This window comes from Chiroxiphia lanceolata, chromosome 8, assembly GCF_009829145.1.
Source record: "Chiroxiphia lanceolata isolate bChiLan1 chromosome 8, bChiLan1.pri, whole genome shotgun sequence".
In the NCBI taxonomy this organism is placed as follows: domain Eukaryota; kingdom Metazoa; phylum Chordata; class Aves; order Passeriformes; family Pipridae; genus Chiroxiphia; species Chiroxiphia lanceolata.
This window is the reverse complement of record NC_045644.1, coordinates 20,900,333-20,926,928: the sequence shown is the minus strand read 5'-3', so window position 1 is coordinate 20,926,928 and position 26,596 is coordinate 20,900,333. Positions and strand designations below refer to the sequence as shown.

General features: G+C 45.9%; 1 protein-coding gene across 5 annotated transcripts in view; it reads left to right on the top strand.

Annotated features, from left to right (window-relative positions):
- The first annotated feature begins 954 nt into the window (after window positions 1–954).
- The window catches only part of LOC116790326, a 31,445-nt gene continuing 5,803 nt past the window's right edge, over window positions 955–26,596 (top strand). Inside the window, exons 1-7 of one of the 5 annotated variants that reach the window (XM_032695182.1) lie at window positions 955–1,116; window positions 11,075–11,925; window positions 19,050–19,211; window positions 21,521–21,707; window positions 22,720–22,874; window positions 24,097–24,123; window positions 25,634–25,752. In XM_032695182.1, the coding sequence (XP_032551073.1) occupies window positions 1,071–1,116; window positions 11,075–11,925; window positions 19,050–19,211; window positions 21,521–21,707; window positions 22,720–22,874; window positions 24,097–24,123; window positions 25,634–25,752 (1,547 nt within the window). In that variant the 5' untranslated portion in view covers window positions 955–1,070. Of the gene's footprint in view, window positions 1,117–1,266; window positions 1,341–8,852; window positions 8,966–11,071; window positions 11,926–19,049; window positions 19,212–21,520; window positions 21,708–22,719; window positions 22,875–24,096; window positions 24,124–25,633; window positions 25,753–26,596 lie in introns of those variants that run through there. The other 4 variants (XM_032695181.1, XM_032695184.1, XM_032695183.1 and 1 more) reach the window with 4 other exon arrangements.

Sequence of the window (26,596 nt, the reverse complement as noted above, 5' to 3'; positions counted from 1 at the left end):
CCTGCAGAGCAAGGGGGCAACTGGACTGATCTCCCCCCCGCCTCACTTTCTCATGGTATTTGTAGCACCACTGCCCCTCTGTGATCTCCTTGGGGCCACTGATCCTATGGACAGCTGAAGTCCACAGAATTAGGCCGGTTTAACCGGTGGAGCAGGACATTTTCTCCTGAGAGTGCTTGTGTCAGCAGAAGTCTGGATGGGAGAGTAATGCAGGGACTGGTGCTCTGCTAGCAAGCAGAGACCCCAAATAGGTTATGGGGCTGCTGGTTATAGGGAACTTGTACTGCTTAAACCTAGCCTAGGAGTAATTTCCTACATGTTTCCCAAGGCAGCACTCCAGGTGGCTCAACCATGCCCAGGGCATCCCAGAACTCTTCATGCCTGGCTTCCATATTCCCAGTTCACTCCCGTGGGGTGACACCACAAACCTGCCCATGAGATTTTGCACCCACGACAGTCCTTCTGCTTCCTCCTCACCCTTCTTACCTATAGCCTGCAGCCCCAGCGTCAACCAAGGCACTTTTGCATTATGAACAAATAACATGTGATTTAAATAGAGAACAAGAAAAAACCTGAAAAGAAAACAAAACAAAATCAAAACACCAAACCTACTTTACTCTCTCCTCCCCACCCAAAACATTCCAGCCTTCCCTGCCACTAGAGAGGGGAGTTGTTTATTGACATTATGCAAGTACTGAAATATTTTTCTTTTTCTTCTCTCACGTCCTTTTTTTCCTCTCTCCCCCCCCCCCCCCCCTCCTCCTCTGGGGGTTGCAAAGGTAGTTCAAACCCCTCCAGTCATCTCGGCTTATCAGGCGCAGGAGATGCATTCCTCTGGGCTGCTCCCTTTATAAGTCACTGCTGGCCGGACGCCCGCCCGCCCTCCGCTCCGCAGCCTCCGCGCCGGCAGCGCTGCCCGCTCCGCGCTGCCCCCGCTGCCCGGCCATGCCCTAAGCCCGGTGCCCGGTCCCGCTCGCCCGCCGAGTGACGCGCAAAGCTCGGGGACAGCCGGCAGCGATGGCACCCCCGTCCCCCTGCCCCGCCCGCCCCTGAGGGCGGCTGCTGCCGGGATGTTCAGCTGGCACCGGAGCTTCACCCTGGGAGCGCCCTGGAGAGGTGAGTCCTCCGCCCTCCCCGGGGCCCCCGCGGCTGCCAACACCTCCCCAAAGCCGCTTCTCCGCCACCCCCTTCCTTCCCCTCAGCGGCCGCGCAGACGGTACTTAGGGCAAGCCCATCCCGGCCCGCCCGGCTCCTGGGCCCCGCCGGCCGGGCACGGCGCCGCGGCCGCCCCGTCCCCATGCTGCGCTCCCTGCTCTCCGGCTGCCTCTGTCCCCACGCAGGTGAGTCTGCCATGAGCGCGTCCCCTCCCGCTTCAGCCTCCGGCCGCTCCGCTCCTGCCGCGGGGCCGGCGGGGACAAGGATCGCGCTTCAGGAACCGGTTTGATTTCCTCTTTAAATGGGTTTATTTCGCCTTGGTAAGCGCGGCAAAGCTTAGGAGAGAGGAGCAGGGGAGGCGGGAGCGCTGTGGCTCCGAGCGCCGTGCTGCCCAGGGACCGGCACCCATCGGAGCGCTGGGCACACGCACCGCGCGGGTCGGGGCTGCCCTCCGCCCGTCACTGCGCGGGTAGCGGACATCGGATCGCTTTCTAGGCTGGTACATCCCCGTGCAGCAGATAGATAATTCCATCGCGGGTTCGAAATGTTCTACGTGCTCCCTCCTGTTCTGTGCAGAGGAGGTGACCCTGGCAGGGAAGGCAGCTATGGTTCTGCAGCTGATCACTTTGTAACTTTTTAAGTGTGTTGTGAAAGCAAATTATGTGGTCTCAGTATGTCTTTTTTAGCCGTAACGGGTCCAATGTATTTTATTCCTTGGCCAGAGCTACAGGCTTTGAGATCACAAGCCCCAGGTAGCAGAATTCTTTTAACATCCCTGTTCACCCCTCAGCTTGCCTTGTGTCAGCTGTAAACGAGACCAGCAGCTTCTGTCCCGTTAGCATCACTGCACTAGGTTGGTTTGCTTGGCATGGAGGTGGCTCCAGACAGTGTTTGCCAGAGTCTAAATGTAGCCTGCTGCCAATAGCAGCATGGATGGTAAAGATGTTACAAAACACTGTGTTTGGGGTGGGTTTGCCTCCTGGAGTCCTGACTTCCCATCTTTATGCCAAACTTCTATCTCCTTGGACTGCTGCAGCACAGGCAGTTCCCACAGAGTCACCAGAGACGCCACGTCCATGGGCATCCACTCAGGTACTCAAGGCTTGGATTGTGTTTCCCAGCTGTCCTGGTCTGGGGCAGCTACTCAGAGCTCAGTGTGAACTGGAGCCTCTCTGAAGTGCCCTAGCAGGTAACTGCTGAGCACTGTTGCCAGCAAGGCTACTGAAGCACATTGCTCTGCCTGGGTTTGGTCTGGAGACTGCTACCCAGTGACACGAAGGGCTCTAGAGCAGTGCTGCTGTGAGAGCATGCCCATAAGATGTGGAAAGTGTTTGAAGAGATGTCATTTCACAGTATGGTAGAAACTGCTCCATTTTTCCCTGGATATAATTTGACCATGAACTTATTTCCTCCAAGACATGTAGTGCAAACCTAATGGTAGGGGGAAGGAAGCTTGCTCTTCCACATGGAAGTGTCCCTCATCAGCCAGACTCAGCAGTATTGTTGGCAGGATAGGTGAAAGCTTTGGTGGAGGAAGAGACTTATCACACAGAGAACTAAGGAATCAAAGAGATTCAGCTAGAATTTCTCCAAATAAGAAACAGAGACAGCGCTCCCTAATCACCTCAGCTAGAAGGAGGCACCACATATTATATATATATATATATCCTGGTTTGGACCCCATCTCTACTAAGAAAGAACGAAGAATGCTCTTTTTTGCAAGCTTTGTGGCAGGGACTTAAAAAGTTGTATCTCCAGCTGCAGCCTAAGATAGAGAACTTAAACTGAACAAAACTTTTTTTTAAGTGGCAGCTCAGTAACAGGGATATAGGCTGGATTTTGCCCCCCTCCCCCCCCTCCTGAGGGGGCTGTTAGAGCAGAAGTGTCAGTGTGGCAGGACCTTTTGTACCTGTGAGTTCAGTTCACTGCAGTTACAGAATCACTCTGTATCACCACCACCTCATCATTTCCCCAAGGTCCTTTTGTGGCCTCAGCATGAGCAACAAACCCCAAAACCGTCGCTGCTCTCATTGCAACCATAAAAGATTTCAGACATGCAAGAGTATGGTTACACCTGTCCATTGCTACCTTGTTTGAGCAGAAGCAGCTCTCCAGGGTTTTGCCTAAGGACAGCAATGACTGCACACGAAGAATGGGTTAACAGTGACCTTTCCAATACAATTCATGGGTTCCTCTGGCTTCAGTTGAAGCACTGGTGTCTAAATGGCCTTGGTCTCTGGGGCTATTGAACAGTTGTTTATCCAAGCTTATTATAGGCAATAAAACCTGAATTACTACATACCTGTCATCCCTGGGGGACACGTTCCATCCTTGCAAAGGGCCTCCTGTCTCCCAGTTCATTTCTGGCTGAATAATCCTCCATGATATGAGGCAGCCTGCAGATCAGATGAACATGGAAAAGATCTCCTAAATTAGACAGTTTTTGCTAATTTGTGGTATATTTGTTTCCATTGTTTTCGTTTTCTGGTCAGACACATCTGTGACCTGTGTGCTAAACAATCTTTTGCTGTTCTACAGGGCTACTCCTGAAAACACTTTTATTTAGTTAATGTTTTGAACCTTTCTCCTGAAGAAGCACATGGGAATTTCCAAGGAGAAGGATTTTAGTGACAGCTGTCATCTCCCTGACAAAATCTCACAAATAAGCACCACAGGTGAACCTACCCCCAACACCAGGAATGGTTACATTGCAGAGTGTAGAGGACTTGGGCACTGATCCTTGTGCACTGAAATTATCCTTGTCCCAGTTTTCCCACTGGGCCATATATCATATATAAATATTAATATATATATAACACATACGTATCATATACAAAGAAATAAGTTACAGGGTAATTGCAGTAATGAGTGGGACGGGCTCTTCAGCTGGTGCTATGCACAGGGTCAGGTGTTGGTCTAAAAACTGAACACTGACAGCCTACACAAATAACTGATAAACCAGGTGGTCTGTGGGGACCTGCTGTGCCCTAGGACTTTCTAACAGAGGTCACTAATCTATCAGACCTGTCTTTAGGTTTCAAAAACTTCACAGGTCACTTGGAATGAATAGAAGCAAGCTGTAAAAGTGTCAAGTGGCCTCTCTACTTGGAAATCCATTTCCTCTTTAGTTCACCCAACTGTATCAATCAGTAAACAATCAATCTCCTTCTCATTCCTCCTCAAATGCTTGCAAAGAGCTATAATTATCTCCTCCTCTTCTAAAACATATGTACTAAAGTCATGAATGCCTCCTCAGTCAGAGTCCTTGAACCGTGTTATCTTTCTCTCAGCATCTACTTTATATGGATTTATCATTACCAGCTGCAGCTGTGGGGACCTATACAATTTCTGGTCACATTTTATTACCAAACTAGGATCCAAAGGAACTTCACACACTTAACTAACAGTGAGACTAGAGACCACCTTGGAGCCAAAGGATCCAAAAAAATTGTGCTTTTTCCAAGGACTATCTAAAATCTCAGCTTTGTCATAACTATGCCTTTGCATTCAAATTTCAAGCAAATCAAATTGTATATATACAATACACAGGCATTTCAGTTTCCTGGTTGGATAAACTGAAATTTCAAGAATTTGGTCTATGGTGCAAATATTCAGTTACCACATGGGAGTGTGTTCTTCTGCAAATGTGAATTTTCCAGTCGCAGTTCTGGTTGGGAAAAAAAAAAACAAACCTTCACAAGTTTCTGCTGTTGTAGATAGAAGTTGTAACTGGTGCACTGAAGACACAAGACCTTCTGATAAGCTCTTCTTAGAAATTCTTAGGCTCGCGATTGCCCTAATTGTTAAGGGGAAGCCTTTGCTCAGATTGGGCAGCCCAAGATCCAGCAGCATACTCAGCATGCTTTGCTTGAAAGGCACTGGGAAGGCAGATTGCAGACCCTTAGTGCCAAGCAGCACCCCTGCCATTGCCGGGACTGGGATCAGGTCTTCAACAGTCCATTAAAGCACCGGGTGGTTGGGGAGATCCCTGGCCCATGGAAATACACTAAAAAGCTCTGTAGAGATAGATTTTCTTCCCAGAGCGTCGATTGGTAGTAATTGCTAATTTTTTTGGGGTGGGGATTTCTTTCATTTGTGGGATTGTTTTGTTTGGGTTTAGTTTTCTGGCAGCGTAAGAGTAATCCAGTTCTTGTGAGTACTGAGGTCCTGTCCATGCAATGCCTCCCTGTGCCCGCAGGGCTATGCAAGGGACAGCCCTTGCCCAGCCGGGAAAGTAACACAGCTCCCTCAGGCACTGTGTGGGGGCCGCTGGGGCTGAGGAGGTGCCAGCACGCCCCAGCACCCAGCCCCACCCCTCAGCACATATGGGGGAAGAGTCAGCAGCAAAAAATGCCTATTGTTTCAGAAAGGAAGTGACCCCTTTTCTCTTAAATGCTGGGAAATTGAGACCTCATCATTGGTGAGAAAAAAAAAATCACCTCTTCGAAGTTAAAGGGAAATACCACCTGAGCTATACTGCCAGCAGTGTTAGAGAATGTGGCACAGTGACAGAACTAAAGGGAGACTTTTTGTAAAGGAAGGAAGGAAAATGAGGGAGTGCAAGGACTTAATGGGAGAGGCAGCCTTTCATTTCTAGGTCATGAGTTTGACTCCAGCTCACCAGTCACTGCTACCTAATGATTTTTCAAAAGCCGACAATCATCTCTTAGTCTGTTACTTGAAGGCCACAGGCCCATCACAGAACCAGTCTTGCATGGCACAGGGTTTTAAGCTGGAGCCAGAGAGGAGTTGCTAGGCAGGCTGTGTGCGTTCTCTATGGGATGATGAAAAACCTTTTCTGGGGCTTTGCGTGTGCATCTTACTCCTGTACTGAGGGCTAAGCAGATTGGTAGGAGTGCTGGGGTTTGACTTTGGTCTTCCTTTGCAGGGCAGCTATGCAAAGTCCCTCTACTCTAACAACCCAAGTCATTGGGGATGCCCTTTACTTTTGGTGCTCTGCTCCTGTGGCACAGTACAATTGGAAAGTACTGGCCATATGAACTGCAAGGTAGAGGGTGTTGCATGTCTTGTGGCAGACAGTAGTAGAGGGAGGAATAGATTCTCTGAGTATCTTTGGACTGTTCACCCTGCACAACCGTGCCAGCACCACCCACTGTGGATGGGTTTACTGTGCACACAGACCTTGCATCAGCTCTGGGGACAAGCAGAAGACTGCCACGGCTCTAATGCTGCTCCAGCAGCAGATGAAGACAAGGAAAGCTTTGGTTCCAGTTGTGCCAGTCACTGTGCACATGTTTAACAGAGATCCTCCTCTGCCAAGTAACTTACAAATGAAGATGAACATTTTGAGAAGACAGGTGGGCAAGAGATTGGAAGGGAGAGAGCAGCAAAGGGCAGTGCTGTATAGTGTAGTTCTTTACTGCCACTAGGAGCACTCATCCCACTGCCAGCCTGGCTTCTTCCCATCCAGCAGAAAGCCAGATACATCAGAAGACCATGTGCTATGATACTTAAGTCAATGCATCAGAGGCCAAGGACCCTCTCAGGGATGTAGCTTAACAAGGCTTGCACTGAAGGAATTGCCAGTGAAACCCAGCTTTGAGCCACAGGCATAGGTACAAAAAAGAAAAGAAAAGAAAAAATCAGACATGGGTTCCAGTGCTTTGGAGCATGGGGATTTGGATACAGACTTTAGATTGGTTTACTAGAAAGATGGGAGCTTTTGCAGAAATTGGGCCTGAGCAGGACTGGAAACACACAGGAGTTTTGCCAGAGCAGTTGTTCATCTCTTGCATGCAAGTTACTTGGGATAAAGAAAATGCTTGAAAGCAATTTCATGTTTAGATATTCACCCTCTTTCTCCTGGTCAGGAATCTCTGTATTAATGCATGAGGCTGAGCTGTGGCAGCTACTAGTTATTATGCAACTGGAAAAATATACTTGGACTTAAAACTCCAAAAAAGGGAAGCCTTGGGACAGGAGCTGATGGGAGGGTATTCACCTTTGAAAGACTTAAGTTTCCCTGTTAGGCTATGCTAACTGCCAGCAGAGAAATATCCTAGAAAACTATCTGAAAACAATTCAACGCAAAGTTCTACAGACTTAGCTGGGACACATCCATTCCTTTCACTCCCTACTAATGACCTTCAGCTAATAGCTACTTCAGTGTTACCACCTTCCCATGAGTTGGGAAGCAATATTATTCTCCAGCTGTACAGGCACAGGAAACGCAGCAACTTTCCCAAGGTTATACATAATCAGTCACCGTCAGTTACAGCATATATTTCAATCCAGGGAACCCTGTTTATCTCTAGGGTGATTACAGAGCCCTATAATCCTTTGAGAGGGCTACTAGGCGAGTAGCGCAGGCTACCCTGAGACAACGTTTGGCCTGGGCATGCATGCCGAGATGCTCAAGGAAGCTATACTTATTCTGAAACATGCACACAAAACTCCACTCCTTCCCTGGCTGCCATACCAGTGTACCAGCCAGCTGCCTAAAAGCTGCAGCGTTTGATAACTTACCCCCACCCCAGAGGGGTGTGGAAAACCAGTCCAGGGCAAAAGAAACAAAAAACAACAACAACAAAAAAAATCTTGGCTGAATTCCCAGGAGCAGCAGCTCAAACCTGGCTGGCCTCCAGCACAATTAAATACATCTTACCATCGTTAATGGCACTGTTCAGCTCTCTGAAGTTCTTCACACCTCCTTTCAGAAGTCTCTGAGCAGGATTGTAACCATACCCCTACAGCATGCTCCCTCCATGCCAGGCAGAAGTTCATCTCCCTTGCTTGCTTGCTTTGCTTAGGGCCCCTAACAAAGCACTTACAAGCCAAGTCCTCAGCCAAAATTAGCTAGCTAACACAGTTCTGTTAAGGGCCCTGGAAATTAGTAAATTTATAGCAGCTGAGGTTCTGGCTCACTTTTTTTTTTTTTTGTAATTGCACAGATGAGCTTTATTTGCACCATTCTGGTGTTTGTTAGCGATATTCTTGAAAGAACCGAGCACTTTTGTATGCCTCTTTCAAGATACGTAGCAGAAAAAAATCTGCTTGTTGGAAGCCCCATCGTTTAGATTCCATAACTCAATTAACAGAGAGGAAGAAAAGAGACTGCTCTGTCAGTGAGGTGCAACAAGAATAACTTGAGTTTCAGGTCACTGCCTTAATCATGGGAGATCTCTGCTGTAGCACAGATTACCTCACTGACCATGGGAAAGTATCATTGAATGAATGAGGATGAGGTGCCTAAGCGTGTTGCAAAATCCTGCCATCCTTTGCCTCTATTCTGGTCTTGTGGTAGGGGGATGATAACATTTTGCATCATCACAAAGGGTTGGGAGGATAAATAAGAAATACTCAACACTGGGGTTAACAGGATATGACAGTGCTGAGATCAATGGTTTGCAGCCTAGAACAGATAAACAAGAAGTTTTTGTGAAACCATGTGATGTTGCTGGTGACCACAGTAGGGGGAGAGCAAAGGACTTTCTTGTTGGCATCAAGGCAGTCCTCACACAGAGAGTCAGAGATTTCATCTCATCTTCTATTTTTTTCTACTGCAGCCAAACTTTTTGGTACACGTTGCAGTTTTTGTAGTCATAAAAGATATGAATTAAAGTGTCTGACATCTCCTTCTGTAAGTAGCAAGACCTCATTTTAACATGCTGCTTCCTGATTTCAGACAAAGAAATGTTTGTGTAGGCCAGAGCAAAACCAGTTAAGCAGGAAGAAAAAGGGGCAGATTGAAAGAAGTGAGAGAATCCAGTCAAAGTAAAGCATGGCATGATTAGTAAGTGAAGGCAATCAGTCTGTGGGAAGGAACTACTATTGCATATAGTAATTCCTGGTAAGAGTGACACTTCTATGGTTTGTTCTTAAAAGTAAATGGAGGAATGCAACTGCTCTCCTCCTGAGTCAGTGGTTTTGTTGGCCAGCTGGGGTGGTGATGCCATCAGAAGAGCCTGTAAGCCTTGTATTTTTTCATGCAGATACACGCTTTGCTTCTTGCTGCCAAGAGATGTTTGCAGCTGAGCAGGTAGATCCTCTTCACTTCAAATCAGAAGTGACTCAGCTCCACCTCCTTCCAAGACCTGGCACTCAGCTCTCTCTTACAGCTGGTGTTTTGCTGTGTGTGAAACTACAAACCAGCCACCCTATTCTTTGTCCTCAGTTCAGGGTCCCTCATGCTTATCCAAAAATTGGAAGAATGACAACACAGCCCAGCATAGGCAGCTCCTGATGAACTTCCCTGGGCATTTCTGTGGGCAATGTCTTTTTCTTGTCCCTCACCACAGCAATGTACTGGTGTTGTATTGCTGAGGTCTGGCACTGACTGTCCTAAATGTGACTCTTTGCACTGAAAAGATGTCTGTGAATCCTGCTAAGAGAGGCAGTGCAATTCTGTATATGATAATCAAGATCTTATATAAGGTGTTGTAAGCACTGTGTGCCCATGTGCCACAAAAAAGCCCATCAGATGGGATTATTTATCACTCACTGCTCTTTATGAAAATCCAGTGTAAAATATTAAATCTGTGGGTGTCTATGAACAGCAAAGGGCATGTTTCAGTGGTATCCCAGGAAATTCAAAAGATCAAATAAAAGGAAATTTAAATACAGTAGAAAATGTCCATGTACTAGTTAGCTTGGCCTTAATGAGTAAAAGTCTGCCTTGTCTGTGTAGATTGCAGAAAGCGAGCTGGAGAAGGGAAGGCTGGAAATGGGTTATTTCTGAAACTGGGATTTTTCTGGGTTACCATGAAGGAGAGCTGCACAGCAGAGCTTTCCCTGCTCCACCACTGGTGGTGTGGATTCAAGGCACAGTTACATTACTGGGAGTGAGTTTGTGAAGCTGCTGCTGGTTTGATTCAGGCAAAAAGAAAGGAAAGAGGAGGGGGGAATGATAGGAAATGAAGTAGGAAGTAAGATATCCAGAAAAGTGTATGCAGTGTAGCCCTCTGAGGTGCTCTGGGTTAGGCACTAATAAGGGAAAAGATACCAGAGAAACTGAAGTTTTCTACTGCAGTAATTCCTGGTTCCAAATCCACAATCAGATGGATTTCGAACTGAGATTTGCAGTTTGCTAAAGGGTAGATGCAGAACTTTCCCACTGGCTCTCATACCATTGTGATCCAGAGGTCTGCACTATGAAATATTATATTAATAAAAAGCTGTAAGAAAACCTGGGGCAGATCTTCATCTCCTGAAGATCAGCTTTTCATCTAGAGACTGTTCTATCACGTTACCGTGTAAAATAATTGTGATTTGAAAACAAGTCTTCTTTGTCTATGTGCAAAAAACTCTTGAACAAAGCTGCCTCCATCTCCTTACTCTTTACAAATAGGTAGGAGTTCATTTCAAGAAATTACTTCATAGCTAAAACCATACAGGGAGTGAAAAAGATTTACAGTGCCTCATTTGCTTTTCTTATCAGTACTTGCTTTTTGTCACCTGTATGTGTGCAGAGAATACTGCAGAGATTACCAGACAGTTTGCAAATTGCTTATTGCAACCCAAAATTCACTTAAGCCTGTGGAAAGACAGATTTTGTTTTACTCTTTTTTCTGCCGGTTCAGAATACATTTAAATCAGAGAAAATATTTAGCCTTAAATTAATATCTATCATGCTGAAGGACCATGTACTTCTCTGCATCTATATGCAGGTAATCACTAAAAAGTCATCTGGCTACATGTGTTGTTTTCTACCTATCTAGTAAATCAGAACTCTGTGTGCATTTATGAGTCCCCCTAAAGGACTCTGGGGCTATGAAACACAACACTTTTGTTATAGCAAAGCTTACAAGAAAGCTTCATATAGCTCAAGAAAAACAAATTAGGGCTGTCCCCTTCTATCACCTTAGTACAGGCAGTTATACATTCCACATTCCTCAGGGGATGCATTAGACACTGAGTTTTGTTGCCTTCTGTGACCTTCTGCTTGTTTTCTTTTAAGCAGGTAAGAAGAGCCCACCTGCTGAGGACAAAGTTGTGTTAACACACATGAAGATATTGAGCAATGAAGGAATTCAAAACCCAGGGTTAATCCCAGAGGCTCCGGCTGACACAGCCTGCACAGAAGAGTCCCATCTTCCCGGCGCCAGTCTCCCACCAGACTGCTTGGAAAATCCAAATGCAGCAGCCGCACCGGTAGATCCGAACTGTGCAGATGGCCCGGCAAGCACTGACTGCGTACCCACCCTGCCTGACCTCAGCGCCTTCGAGTCCAAGTGCCGGCTTCATAGATTCTCCAAATTTGAATCTGAGGACTCAGGGGTTGAATTGCCAAGTGGGGCTAATTCTCCATCGACACCGACTGGCTCAGAGAAGAGCTTTGTGCTTCACAGCAGAGACTCATTTTGTGACTCAGGTGTGCTTAGCACCTCTTCTTCTCCAGAAATTGACCATCAGCTAATGAGAACATGTAAAGAACATGCCGGAAAAGTCAGCCTCCAAGATCCAGAGAGCAAAAACCAAGATGATTACTACAGCCAGGAGGCAGATGCTGTGCAGGGTCCTGCAGCTTCCCTTGAAGACTTCAGCGTCCCTCAGGAAGAAAATCCTGATGAACATTTTGACCAGAGTGACAAGCAGTTTCCAGAAAAGGAACCTACCCCAGAGATGGACCTTTCCAGGGAAAGCACTCTTTCCACCCCAGGTCCCATAGAAGAGCCAAAGACAATTGCTGACAGTTTCCCAGAGAATTTTGGCAGCATGCAAGACCTTCAGATCCACGAACATCCGCTGAAGAAGTACCCCACAAGTGACAGTCTGAATGAATACATGGATGAATGCTGTAGACTGAGTGAGGTAAGAAGCACCTAAACTGAATATTAGATCTAGGCCTGTCCAAACACCCCAGTCAGGGTTCAAGTCCTGTTTGTCACAAACTAGGACACATCTGAGTGAGTTTAGAATACCTCCCCTGAAACTGTTGTAAGCCATAAATAATGGTAATTGATTTTTAAGATGGCTTTTCATAGCAGTAAAATTCTGAAGTAATTCATAAATATCAGGTCTCGGTAAGGATGACAAAGGGCTCTTAGAGATGTGATGTTTCAAAAAGCCCCAGAGTAGAGGATGGACTTGGTTCTGGTCTCAAAATGAAGATTGTGAACTTAGTCATCATCCCTGGGAACAGCTGGACTGCTGTTGGGACACTGAAATTTGGAGAGAACTTGTCTAAGAGATATTTCATTTCTGTCTAGGCCTGCTGTGTCCTGTTGAGCCAGCTCTCTCAAATAATATATGAGCAGGGAGCTAATGCACAAATTCAGATCTTTGCAGGGCTGGAGCTGGAGATGCCATTTTAACTCACGAGCACAGCTGTGATGGACCAAACTGCAAAGATATAATTTCAGCAGGTTGTCCCATTCCATAGTTCCTCTGTTCCCTATTGCTGAGGACACTGTGCCACTGACGGGAGAATAAAAAGCTCTTCTGTGCACCTTCTCCCATAGCAGATGTTGGCAAGCACTCACCCCAGTGCTTTGCTTGAAGGCTCATGCTGCTGAAGTGGTGACAGATCCCTGCCTTGTCTGCCCACTGCAGTGGATTCCAGGAACCAGCATCAAACCGTGCATAGTGGGGATTTCTTTTTAGGGCATTCATTGCAGTAATAGCGATGAATTGGAATGGGAGATGGGTGGGAGGAAACTAAGTAACAAGTGATGTGCGCTGTGCATACAATTTAACCGTGACCTCTCTGCCCCAGCCATGAACTGTCAGGCGCTGGACTTCCTCTCCAGCATCCCAAACCCTCTCAAGCAGCAAGAAAGGTCAGAGATGTCCCATCTCTGTTAACATTGCATATCAAGGCAGTACAAGCAACACACAATCCATCTGAGCAGTCTCTTCCTCCCCAGAGCTGTCTCACACATGGCAGAAGACAAATGTCTATTTCTCACAGATCCCAAACAGTCAGTGATCTGTTCATTTGGCAGAGATTTCAAGAAAGGATCAGAACAGCAGAGTCTGACCATAAGGAGACTTCATAAAAAGTTACCTAAATTCTCTGTTGCACACTGGAGGGTTTGCAGCCAGATTGGTCTTGTCTAACAGCTCTATATGCCTGTGAAATTCTTTTAAATACTTTGTGAAATGGAGTCTCAGTTTCCCAAAGCAGAGCATTTAAATAAACAAGAGAATAAATTAGAAAGAAGCTGAAGAGGAAATGAAGCTCTTGGTGGCTTATCTCCCCTCCTTTTTAATATCCTCACTGGCTGAGTGCTAAAGCTCTGTGCCCCAGAGCACTTTTCTGTCTTTGTTTTATGAGCTGTACAAATACAGCTGTGACCTAGATGCTAAGGAAGTTTGCCCCTCTTCACAGAGCACCTCCAGGCTGCTGTATCTCAAGAGCAGCACTCTTCAAACTGCTGGGATGCCAGGTAGCACCCAAGCTGACTGGGACAAGAAATGCCCACCGGCTGCTGCACAGCCCTGTGGCTGGTGCTGCTCTGTGTACCTCAGAGCATCAGGACAGCCTCTTGCAGCTGCAGAGCCTTCTGCCCTCACCAAATCCGCACAAGGCTGACCTGCCTTTACTGTCATATAACAGAGGTAGGACACGGTGAGACTTGCTCAGAAGCAATGTCCAGATGATCATCTGTCCATGCAGCTGATGAATCCATCTTGGTTCATCCCAGCTGAGGCTCTGCTTCAGGCGTACTCTGTGGTTTTCACATTTGCCTGTAACCTGTCCCAAGATACAACATGGTACTTAGAAGCCAATCTCTTCTATGGCCTGATGTCTTCTGAGGGACTCAGATACCTCTAAAAATGCAATCAGTGTTGTCTGAAAGAAAGCAGGCTAGTACAGGGTATGCCCGCCCTGCTTGGCAAGAACGTGGCAAACCAAATTGCTCCATCAAATCAATTCCTGCTGCAATAATGTTGATAGACATGCAAGAGTGCTTACACTGGCTTATATTTAATGCTAAGTGACAGCATTATTTAATTATAGGTGACAGCAACTTCCTCAGTTCTGTTGCTTGTTTTGGGAACAGAGCTTTTAAGTGAGAGGAGAACAGTTGAGTTTCCCTAGCCCAGCTGGCTGTGGCAATGCCAACAGCACTGCACTTACCAGTTCACCACAGCCGAGCAAGGATTCAGTCTGTGGATGAGGTTGCCCCTTGCTGTCCTCCTGACCTCCCTCACTGCTGAGGCCTCTTCCAAGAGAACAGGAAGGAAAATACTGAAAAAGAGAGACTGGAAATGACCAAATGTTTTGACCGTTTGGATTCAGTTGGTGAACGGCTTTGGCTGAAAATATACATTAAATCATTTCAGTCCGGCATTTCTTAAACAAAGTTTTCTGATCTTTTGTTTTGAACTATTGTTATTTTGAAATTTGCCTGCATTTGGAAAGATGAAAGAAAGTGGAAGCTGTCAAACAAGAGAAAGAACTTTGAAGCCTAAATAAAAGCATTTCCTTTTAATCAAAATTAAATGTTCAGGGTCAGTTTGAAGATACATAGCTTTTGATGCTTTTGCTTTACAAACATTTCCTCACACTTCATAAAGTTTACATTTAAAGCCAGCCCATATCCTAGACGAAGAGAGAGGGTGGGAACGTTGTCATCATTAAAGGAAAAAAACTCCATTATTCATGCAGTGCAATTTATCCTGAGCCAAAGCAGTCAAAATGCTTCTCTACAGAGCGGTATGGTTCAGGGGAAGAATAGTGCAACCTGTGATGGTCATCCCCATAGCCTGTGCATGCTGCTTAGAGGAAATCAGAAGCTATCAGCAAGCACAGCCCCTCCTGGACAGCAGGGTGGAGCACTCAGAAATATACAGCACAATCCCTCTCTTTCCTGTTATTCACAAGGCTCCTGGTGCTGTCAGCTTCCAGTGACAAATGCTTCCCGCTCAACCTGTGGTGTCACTAATCAGTCGCTCCGAGTCCGTGATGGGGGTTCATAATTGTGTTCCTTGGTGGCAGTCGGTGCAGTGACTGTGCTACCTCTGTACTGGCCATGCTAATGTGGCAAGAGCACACAATGAGGGATTTATGGGAGGATGGAGCACAGTATAACTCAAAACTATCCACAAGAGAAAGTGAAGAGCATTGCGTGAAGTGCAGAAACCTAAGTCAATGCAAAATACATCAGTGAGCTCTTGTCTGAATGAAGAAAATCTTCCCCTGCAAGCTGCCCATCACCTTCAGCTCCTGCTGCCAGGTCCAGCCCAGGACAGTTTTCCATTGAGCCAAACTGACGAAAAGCACACCACGTGTATCCAAGTAACAGATAATGGCTGAAACGAGGCAGGAAAAACTGCTGATTAGATGACCAGAAATGCAGATTTTGATTATAGATCAATTGGACAAGGGGCTTGAAAGCAACTGTCATTCTTGCAGCTCCTACTGAACTTCAAATCTTTGTAGTTCTCAGATGCTGCAGTGAGCACAATGTTACACAGAGACAAGAGAGACAGGCTTCCACCTCTGCAACTCAGGTAGCCTCAGAGGAAAAGTGATTTTACACTAGTCAAAATATTGCCTGGAGGGCTCTGGATTAGCCATAGTTCCCAGTGCAGATACTGATCCTGTATTTTTAAACTTCCTAAGAAATCTGTACACAACTGTAATGGTTTACTGCCAGAGACACATGTACTGAGAAGCTGTCCCCAAAACTTACTCAGGTGAGCACTGACAAGGGCAGAGATCTTTTTTTAGTTACACAGGTGTAAAGTCAGTGTAGTGCACCTCAACTCTGCAGGGTCAAAACTGTAATGGAAGTAACTCAGCACAGCATAGCTGAGAGCCTTTGACTCCTTTTCTTCCAGATAAGGGTCTGGCTCAGTCTCATGTACCTAAAAGCAAAATCTGGCAGCTACTTATACATTATATTGTTACTATCCTAGAGCAACTTCAACCATTTGATTCATAAATTGTGTCTGTCTGATCCTTCTCATCTTTACCTTGCAGAAAAGTAGGCAAGGTGTTTTTCCTTCTTCGTAGGTTTCATCAGCTCAAAAATGGGCATACAGCTTTTGTTCCAACACTATTTGATAATTCCCATGTGTGGAGTGGGAAAAATTTCAGTCCTGTTAGGTGAATATTTGGGAAGCTTCAACTGGAAGGACAGAAAGTGGAAGAGACTCATCCTGGAAAATGTTTGCAGTTTTTCTATGGTTGCTTACTGTTCACTACTAGCATAAAACTGTCTCAGGTGCTGAAAGGAAAATATTTTGAGCAGAATAGGACAGACCAGGTTCTATGCACTTGGTATCACCAGAAGATATCAAGGGCTGTTTAGGTATTTCTAGTCTATGGAAAAACAAAGTCCTTGAAGGGTTCCTAGAGAGGCCCTCTCTGCACAATTGTTTTGGGGGAAACCAGCTGCATTGCACAAATTTTCTGTATCAAACGCCTACCATATCTGAGCAATTCTGAGGCTAACGGGCTCTGTGGCAGGGCAAGCCAGGTGAAGCAAGCCCTTCCCTCAAAGTTTCTACTCTTGCATGCTGACCACTGAGGTGGCTGGCCCTGCAGGAATGTGCAGGCACAGGAGGCTCTGCCTGATTTGCCTCTTGCTCATTTGCGCTTTCTGGGATCACTTCAATAAAATGCAGATAAATTTCCTATCAAATAGGCCAAACTGCCTGCCCTAAGCAGCCTCTGAAGGCTGGCTGTTTCCTCTGTCTGGGGTCTTTAGCATATTGAGTCCAACCTTCAGTCTGGTTTAGGTCCTCTGCAGGAGTAGATCCACCTAAGACCTGGAGCAACTACTCTGCACCTTTTCCCTCTCATTTCTAGGCACCTGTATTTACTCTCAAGAGTTAGAAGTTCTGTCTAACTTTTGCTAGAAGCCAGATTTTCTCTATGCCTGCCCCAAATACACCTTTTCTTTCCAGTGCCTTCAGCCCTAGTCACAGAGCACTGGAAATCAGGGCCACCTTCTCTTCTCTTCACCCTGCCCATTTTTCCCTACCAACCTAGCAGCTGCGGACATGAAGCAGGACCGTACAGCATTAAGTACAGGACAAACAAAAAGAAGGTCTCTAACTGAAAGAGGTCACAAATGCTTCATGCTTTTTCTGCAACCTAAGTTAGAACTAAATATTTTATACCATCCTCTTCTCCAAGACCTCCTCTGTCCCTTGTACCCTCCCCTTTTGTTTCCACAGATATAAGGAGTTAGATTTGGCTCAGTGTCTCCTTAGGGCAATACACGTGCCAACAGTCATGCAAAAGCAAACTGGCAGGAGGGGGAGTTGCTAGATGTGCAAAAAGAGGGTACAGTGTGGCAGAAAACTTATATTTTCAAGGATAATGAGGAACATCTGACAACCCATTGGGACAGCATTCAAAAAATTACTATTAATTTCAGGACTGCTCAAAATGGCCAAATTTTCAGAAGCTGATACTCATGTACTTTCTGAAAATCATGCTTCTGAAGCTAGGCACCCTGGAATCCCTAGCTGCTTTCAGATATGTTGGTTGTAGTGCTTTTGGTTCAAACTTTTCTCACCAGACACCACACATGCTTTGGTCTCCCTTTGGGTCCTGGGGCTGTGCTCCTTCTCACTGCACAGCCACACTGCGTACTCAGTTTCATTGCTGAGTAACTTTTGTCTTGCCATCACTTCTGCAGGCTCTGCCTGAGAGGAAACAAAAAATTGTGAATATGAATGACTGGTTGGCTTGGAGTCAACAACCTCTGTCCCAACCTCAGACACAAAACCATCTGGATATAATAATACCTGTTTATAAATAACGTTGTATCATCATTTGTTTAAAAAGAAGTAAATCCTAATGTTGATTATTTTTGAACACACCATGAGCTTTCTGACATAATGAAAAGACAGGAAGAGTCCCAAGGCTGGCATTTCCCCAAAAATGTAGATTGTTGTGGGAAAGGAGACAGAGTAAGCTTCCTGCTTTTGTAGAGGGAACTTATTTTTTGAAGTAAGATAAACTTAGAGCACTGCTTTTGTAAAGATCGAGGCTTATTTTACTTACTGATATCACATGCACATCAGCAGGCAGCGCCAAGGTGGAAGTGAGATTCTGCATGTGTTTGTTTGCATCACGTTCGACACAGCCTGCTCACAGCACAGGGGAGGACACTTGCTGTGCACAGGGAAGTCCTGGGACCAGAAATGGTGAGGTGCAGAGCAGGGGGCAGGGAAGCATCATTGCCTTTCCTCTGCCACAGGATTTCAGTCTCTGGCACTGCCCTTGGCTGAGCAGCAGTGAGACTCTGGCAGGTCCTGGGTGAAGAGAGAGTGGTAGTAGAGATTATCCTACTACTGCCAGACAGCAAAGTTGATCCTGCAGACTTTCTTCGGGCATCTCTTAAAGACTGAGAAAACAGCAACAGGGATCTAAGTTGGCATCTGGTAAAGACGAGTGGAGAGATGTTCTTTCTCTTTGGCAGCTCGGTTCAGACACACGTCTCCCTTAGAGACTCACCTGTGATGTACCAGTCGGAGTACATCAGACAAAATGTACCCTCAGGTTGGCCACAATGCAGCAAATCAATGCAACCTGCAGATACGTGCCTTTGGGTAGGAGCTAAGCTCAGCCTCAGTACACATAAGCATGATTTGCACTGAGGACTATGGGCTAAGTGAGCCATACTAGCCCCAGCCATCTATACCATACAGTAGAATCATATTTGTTTGTAAGGGTCCTATGGGTACTAAAAGACAAAAATTAGGCTGAGAGGTGGAACTAGAAACAAGTTGTCATGAGGTTTTCCTCTGTGTCAGCCTGTGATCAGTCAGAGGAGTCCCTCTGATGGTGGATATTGCTGAGTAATCCAGAAAAGAGCTCCAGTAAGCAACACTGTAGCTCAAATCTGTCTATGACCAAAGCCCCTTGCAAGAGGAAACACACATGACTGTAAGGAGTGTGTAGGGCTCTTAGCTGCTAGTAAGAATTGCTCTGTTGTTACTCCATGGTCCAAGATGCATTGTCTTTGCAGGTGAACCAAGGTAACAGCAAAGCCCTGGGATCTGGTCTGGGATACCTAGAACACATTTGCCAACTGATTGAAAAGATTGGGCAGCTGCAGGAGCACAACCTGCGTCTCCAAAAACAAGTGTGCAGCTTGCAGAAAGAGCAGAAGATGTACCAGTTAAAAGAGGTAAGCAGACACCATAGCATCTTCCATTAAATTATATAGTCATGGCCCAGATGGAAAGTTCTGTGTGAGGGAAGATGCTAATCTACCAGATCCATCACCCACCTCGGCTGGGTACTTTGGTCTTCAGGGAACTCTTGTCCACCACAATGGGCTTAGTTTCCCGAGCGTGGGCATGGGTTTCTGTTCCTGTTCAATTTTGCTTCCCAGATGTGCTTGCGTCTGTTGAGTTAAAAAGCACCCTCTCACCTCATGCGATGGCCAGCTCTAAGTCATTAGCTTTTACTTCTCTACAGTTGTAAACTTCCCAGGAACACATCTCCTCTCCTCAGTGCTATCAAAACGAAATCTGCAGACCTCCTTAACAATTGTGTTTTGAATTGAGATATTTCTTCCTTCAAATGTCAAAATCGCACAATTTCTCACAAAATGACACAATGGGAAAGAGAAGTAGTGGTGCTACTACCCAACTCCATGTTTTCTTTCCCTTCTTGTGCTTCTGAGCTGCCAGATGAAGAATCTCTGACACAAAACATCTCAGTGTTCCCATTTGTCATTTTTATCGGCCAGAGCTAGCTGGGGAATTTGACTGAAATTTGCAAATCATTTCAGTGTCCACCTAAACAGCATTTTTTTGCCCCCTCATATTTTGTTCAGCTCTACCCCACCTCTACTTCTCAGTTCTTTTTCTTCAGCCACTACACAAGGTTTCCAGCTTTCTTCCTCCCCTGCTTTTCTGTTTATTTTATCACTCCCCAAAGGAACAGAAGGGGTTTGTCACACTCAACTATTTCTTCCCAGCTGTGGTGTGGCGAGTCTTTTATTCTCCCGATAGCGTCATTCTTCCCCTGGTGCTGCTCTCCCACCTGCTGGGACTGGATCTGCAGTAGGTGACTGACTCCTCCTCAGAGCCAAAGCCAAGTTCTGAGTCAGGTTGCAGAGCAAAGTAGCTCGTAATTTCCATGTACCCATCTCATGCTCAGAGGAATGCAGCCTCCTACATAGAGCCTGGGAATTGTTAACACATTTCCTGGAGCTTTACAATTGTGAGTCATTGCTCAAAGTAACTCTTCCAAGCTGCAAACTCATCTGGTGTATGTCCCCCCCTCCCCAGCTCCCACTGAAATGAAAGGCACCGTGCTTTCATTTAAATATTTGAAACCTTGATCTTTTTGGTACTCAAGATCTCTCAGCAGTGCCTTTGGAGATGCATTTGTCCTATACTGTTCAGTGGGGAACTGGATCCCTAGCTGTAACATTCAGCACTTGCAGTGTGCTCTACAAAACTGGATGCTCTCCCAGGTATCTCTGTGGTGCCTGCATCTCCTATATTTGAGCAGCTCTCTGCCATTTTGTTCTTTAGTCATAGCCCCTCTGTGTAGAAGGGGAACACTACTACCCCCTTTGCCATGAGACGTGAAGATTGCTGTCCACATCATATTTTTGGAGGGATTCCAAAGGTTCCTTTACAAACCACGTTCATTCTTCATGAGCATGGAAAGACAGGGAAATCTATAATACCATGGGCCAAACCCAGCATCTTTCAACAGACTTTCAGAGCACCTCCCAAAGGTATAAGTAACGCAAACTGCCATGCTGTTGTGACAACATATCCAGATGAGAAGTGACATTGAAACTGTCAGTTGCTTGTCTCCAGAGGTGCTAAACTGGTGTTGGTCTGTCCTGGTTCCAAAACCAATAAACAGTCTGGTTCCTTTTCTGCTTCAGCTGGATAAAACTCTTCTTGCTTCCTGCCCTACTAAATTCTTGTGCAACATGGTCATGCAAGGTAGAAAATCTCCCCTTTCTGCCCCACAAGCTACAGCAGAAGTACACTGGCTGAAATACCACATACAGTCAATCTGACTGGTAACATGCAAGAGAACTGTGGCATCCCACCAACAAAAGTACAAGATATTGTTGTCTGTGCATGTTCCAAAACAAATAACATTATCTTAAAATTCGAGTCGTTGTTATAATGGATCTGTTTATTTACACTAATGCCTTAGCTATGCAGCTCTGTGTTTAGACACTTGTATTCAGTTCTTCCTAGGAAACAAACCAAAAAGATGCTTAGTATCAGACAATTTAAGTTAAATGCTAATGAATCCATGAAAACTCTGTATTACCAACTCCAGGCTTCTCAGCCTTTTAGAAAATTAAGTAATTTGTCTGGGTTCTGGTGGGTCTCAGGACAAGGATGGACATCCCTGGGCTGGAATGATTGCAATTTGTCTGTGCTATCACACTGCCCAGTTACCTTGGGCTGTTGCAGCCTGAAAGCCTGCATACTTTCTTTTTGTCTGGTATAGGAGTACCTTCTGCAGCATTGCTCCTGTGGAGCTGCCAGCATCTTCCTCAGCTCACATCAAGACATTAAAACAATGTTTGCTGGGAGGAGCAGACCTCACAGCCTCTTGGTTCAGACTGGAAACCCATCTGATCTTTCCATCATCCCAGAAATAGGAGCGAACACTGAAAAGCTGAGCAGCTGCAATGGTGAGTTCAGATATGTCTAACCTGCTCTCCTGTTTGCCACCACTTGGTCAAATAAGCTGACCAGCCACTTTCTTCTCCCTAGGAAAACAGATGGGAACAGAGCAAGGTGTTAGTAGAACTAAACCTTAGCTGGAAATCCAAGAGAAGCAATTTAAAATGCTTTGTCTATACCTAGGATTTTAACACTGGCTGCTTCACTTGTGTGAATCAGGGCTTTTTGCTCTGCAGCTGTGGCTATAAAGATCAGGATAAATGCATTATAAAATGGGTCTTTCTTTTGGAAACTTAGCATGCCTGAATGGGCCCATTAGTGGAGCCCCTCTGTGTGGCTTTAAAATCTTCCCAGGTAAGGTAGGATTTGATCTAAGATGGAAAGCCTTAAGCCTGTTGTTAGTCTCCTACCCTCTCAAGTAGGCACAGAACACATTCCTGGAGGATGACTTGTTCTATAGACCAAGTGGAAATAAGCCCCAGCTGCAAAGCTTGGATCAGAGACCAACTTTTCCAGAAGGCTGAGAAAGACTGGGCTCAGCCTACTGATGATAAAGCCAGATGAAAAGTCTGGATCCAATGTTAGATGTCAACCAACTCACTAAGTGAGGCTAATGAGTTTATTTCAAACCTTGGACTTCAGCCTGTCTCTAATACCCGGTGAAACCCGGAACCTCAGCACACCTCCTAGGAAAACTGAGTCAGGGTATAACTGGCCTTAGGGATCTCTAGTGCTGAGGCTCAAAATTATCCTTTCCTGGCACTTTCAGAGCAGGCTTGGAAGGAAAATAAGATCACGAAGAAACCCTTAGGAAGTCCTGCCATGGTCAGACACTTTATTGGAGCATTAACCTTTTCTCCACTGCAGTGTGGCATGAAGACACACGTAGTCTCATCCCATCTTTAAGTCCTTAGCGTTCTCATCCCATCTGGAGTTGTAACTTGCTGGAAGCACTGCCCAGAGGCCATCCTAGCAGGACACTGCTAAGAAAAGTGAGCAAGTCCTTGCATTTTATTGCAGGAAGCGAGAGAGACTCGGAATCAGGAAAGAGCCAGCTGATGGTGGGGCTCAGGAAGTCATCAAACAACAGGAACAACAAGGAGAATGAGTTCAGAGAAGCTGACAGTATGGCTGAGGGACAGGCTTTTCTGTCAAAGGACCCTTCAGTAAGAAAGGTGAGTGATAAGCTTGAAGGCAGACCCTGAGTGGGACCTATGGGAGAAGCAGAGAGAAGTTCTGCTCAGGCAGATGAGTGTGGGGTGCCAGGGGAACAAACCAACCCTGTCTGCTATCAAGCAGAGCTGGGGCAGTGAGGGCCAGGGTGGTCTGTGTCCCTCTACTCCCAGATTTAAATGAAGGACTGTCTTTATGCCAAGAAAGGCACAAATGGATCACTGGTGCAGGGGAGAGGAACACCACAGAGAGCAGCATGGGTTTTAGCCCTCACCAACTCCAAACAGCTCAGTGTGTAGACTCTGTCATAAGTATCTTCACTACTGATGTTAGTGAGATTAAACCAAGCATTCATGACCACATAAAATTTTAGTGGATCAATCCTTAGCTGGCCACACTTACTACTAGACTAGCAGCATATCAGTGTAATTAGCTCCAGTCCCCAAAGCATATCTTAGGGAATCCATGGCTCTGAAGTCCAAGGGAGCCAGGATGAGTGCTTTCCTCTCCCTTTCTTTCCCATTGTTTGTGGCTGCCTCAGCACTTTCATGTTCCGGTGGGGATCAGAAGTGCTGAAATGCCAGCACAGAGACTCTAATCAGAATATTCCCAGCCCAACAGGAAAAGAGGAAGGAGTAGGTCTCTCATGGGAAAGACCTTCTCATGAAATTTCCACCCTGAAGTTGTAAATAGGTCACAAACACTTCGACGAACTTCAGAAATCAAATTAAGGCTGAATTCTGAAAGGTGCTCCATGTTCTGGCTTGTGTCCAGCCAGTTTCCAGAGTATTTTAAGCACACGGAAAGTCCTGATGACTTCACAGGACTGGAGAACAAGATCCATGCTCTTTAAACTGAATCCTCATGCTCTTTTGTTACATCACACCTTAGTATTGTCACTTAGTATTAGATTTTGTAACCTGAACATGAAATGTCCCATTTATTCCTACTGTATTGGAATTCTGTCTGCTACACTCATCCTAAGGGTGCTAGGTACTATAGACATGAACTGGCAGTCTAAATAAAAAAGAGAGATGAGAGGTGGTAAAAGAAAGAAGGGATTATCACACATGTGAGAGACTGAACAGTAAAGAGATAAAGGAATTGACCAAGGCTATGGGTATATACCAGGGCAGAGCTGAGAACAAAGCCTAGCCTTTACCAACAATGGGAGATGGTCTCACTGGCTTGTTATTTATCAATGTATTTGCCTTTTGTTTTTAGGGTCTGGATGTCAGCAAGAACATCTCGGTACGTACTGTCTTTGCAGAATATTTTTAACTTGTGCCTGCATTATCAGGGACCAAGCTTCTGTACTGCACAGCATTGTACATGAACAAAAGAGGTTTGTTGACTCCCGAAGTTTACTATCAAAGTAACAGACACACAAGTATTATGACTTACCCGTGTGGCCCCTTGTTCTGCCACCCCCACTGCAGACGACAGCCCTCAGGAGCAGGCAACTGCTCAGGCTTTCTGCGGTATCAACTGTGCTTGCTTTTCTGAGACAACACCAGCACAACGAGGGACTAACTGCCGAGGCCTCCAAAACTCTGTTACAGCACACATTAATCCTAGCAGTAAACACAAAGGTTTGCTATTTCCATGAGTAAACAGTCTCGTTTACAGGCAATTAACTCAATAGCACAGAATCTTACATTGCAGTTCTCAGCTGAGCCTGTGACCTCATCTGAAGTTTTGAACTGAAAACTTTGCAGAGCCCCAAGGAGTTACTGCAGTAGGCACTGCTGGGGCTGGTACGTGTGGCTGGGCAGCTGCCAGGTTGTGCTCTCAAAGTAGCCACAACTCCTGTAGTAATGGCTCTGCTGGTGGCACAGTGGACAGGAACCCTGGGACAGGGCAGAACAATGCTCCAACCGTGATAATGGTTTGAGAACTTTAGTGAAATGGGAATCGTTTCTACCTGTTATGCTAGTTCTGGGGCATGATCATTTTTGTTCTGTTCCCAGAGTTTTCCAGCCATCACTTTAGGAAATTTAAAACAATATAGAAAAAGAGCATTAAAATTTTTGATGCTTAGCTCCTTTTAGTTCAGGAGTCCAGATGACCTCAGCCTGGAGAGAATAAACATTAGGGATGGCCTCCTGAGACTCCCTGACCTCCTGATAATCTCTATTAGCATTTCAAATGTAAGGGCCCAATAGCTGTGGCTTGCAGACGTGACAGGGAAAAAAAAGCTTGATCTCTTCTAATTCATGGTCCACAAAAGTCACCACCTTGAAAAGGGCTGATAACAGTGCACCTGGCCTAACAGAAAGGATAAGAGAGTCAAACTGCTTTTTTGGGTTTTGTTGTAAAGGCCCCCTGGGCGCATGTGAGTAGATAGGAAACCAAATGGATCTTTTCCTTTAGTACAGTATAACAATAGGGTAAAACTGCCCTTAGGCAGCTACTTAGCACTCACCACTGAGGTGCCCTCACTCTCTGAACCCTGAAGTCAGATAGAACAGCAGCGTCCTAGACAGGGAAATGTTACCAAACAAAATACAAAAAAAGGATGGTGTTACTCACAGTTCTTCCATTCTGTCTCCTTGTTCCCTGTATAGGTACAGGCTGGCCACTAGGTATCATTGCACAGTGTCAAAAATTCTTTTGTGGGACCTGAACCCTATCTGTCTGAAAGAAGTTGCCCTCTTCCCAACCACCCTGGAGTACCCCAAAGTATCATATGTTGGCCAGATGAGGTCTGCCAGCAACTTGCCACTGGTCTTTCAAGTTGTGGTTTCTTTTTGCTCCCTAGGGTGAGAGCCATGCTTGGGGGAGAATGAGAGATCTTATGAGAAAGACACGGTTGAGAAATCAGAACAAGCTGGGACTGACCTCTGCTGCTCTGAAGAGGTCCTGCCCACAGTTGTACAGGTGAGGCAATGCTATGGGAGATCTTCACGTAGTGTTGGGAGGAGGTGATAGAAGATTTACCTCTGGTTGTTGATGCCTGGAGAAGACCACTCCTTACCTTCTCTCCATTGCATATGCTGATCATGGCCAGTAGTGCCATTTGCTTCCTTAGTGCCCAGATGCTCTAAGATCCCAACTGGATGTTACCTGTGTGAGAATAATGGAAACATTAGGGTCCCTAAAAGATGGTGCTTGCCCCCCAGCAGGACAAGGGGATGATGACAATTAGCCAGAGCCACTCTGTAGTCTAATTACTTGTCTTTCTGCTCCCTCCTAAGCATTACAGTCAAGGTTAATGCTCTCCTTTGTCCACTTTCCCACCTTTCATCCAGTGAACAGTAACCAATATGGCACCTGATGTGTGATGGGATGGGACAGTCAGGATCAGCTGGATGGTTTCCTGTCAGAGGAAGGGAGATGAAGTTTACTGAGCGTATGCTCATGAGTGGGACCTGCTTGTTGCTGTAGATGAATATTTGAGTCAAGCACGAGGTCTTATTTCTATTAAGCGTTCCATGCTGGTCCCTTAGACAAGCTTGTCTACCAGGCTAGTTTACAGGCTGGCCTCTGAACTATACTGTGTGGTGCATGTCTGTCTGACAGTGCTGCCAGCTACCCCTTGTACAGATATTCCCAGTGTGCTTGCCAAGTTCTCCCAGCTAGTCTGATGAATTTGGAGTGTTTGTGTATATAATCGGGTAACAGGAAGAGCCTGGGTATCTTACTCACCAAAGCAGGAGCATTACATGGAGCTGTGCACCTCCCTCTATGTTTTTTCAGCTGAGGTCTCAGTAACCTTGAGCAG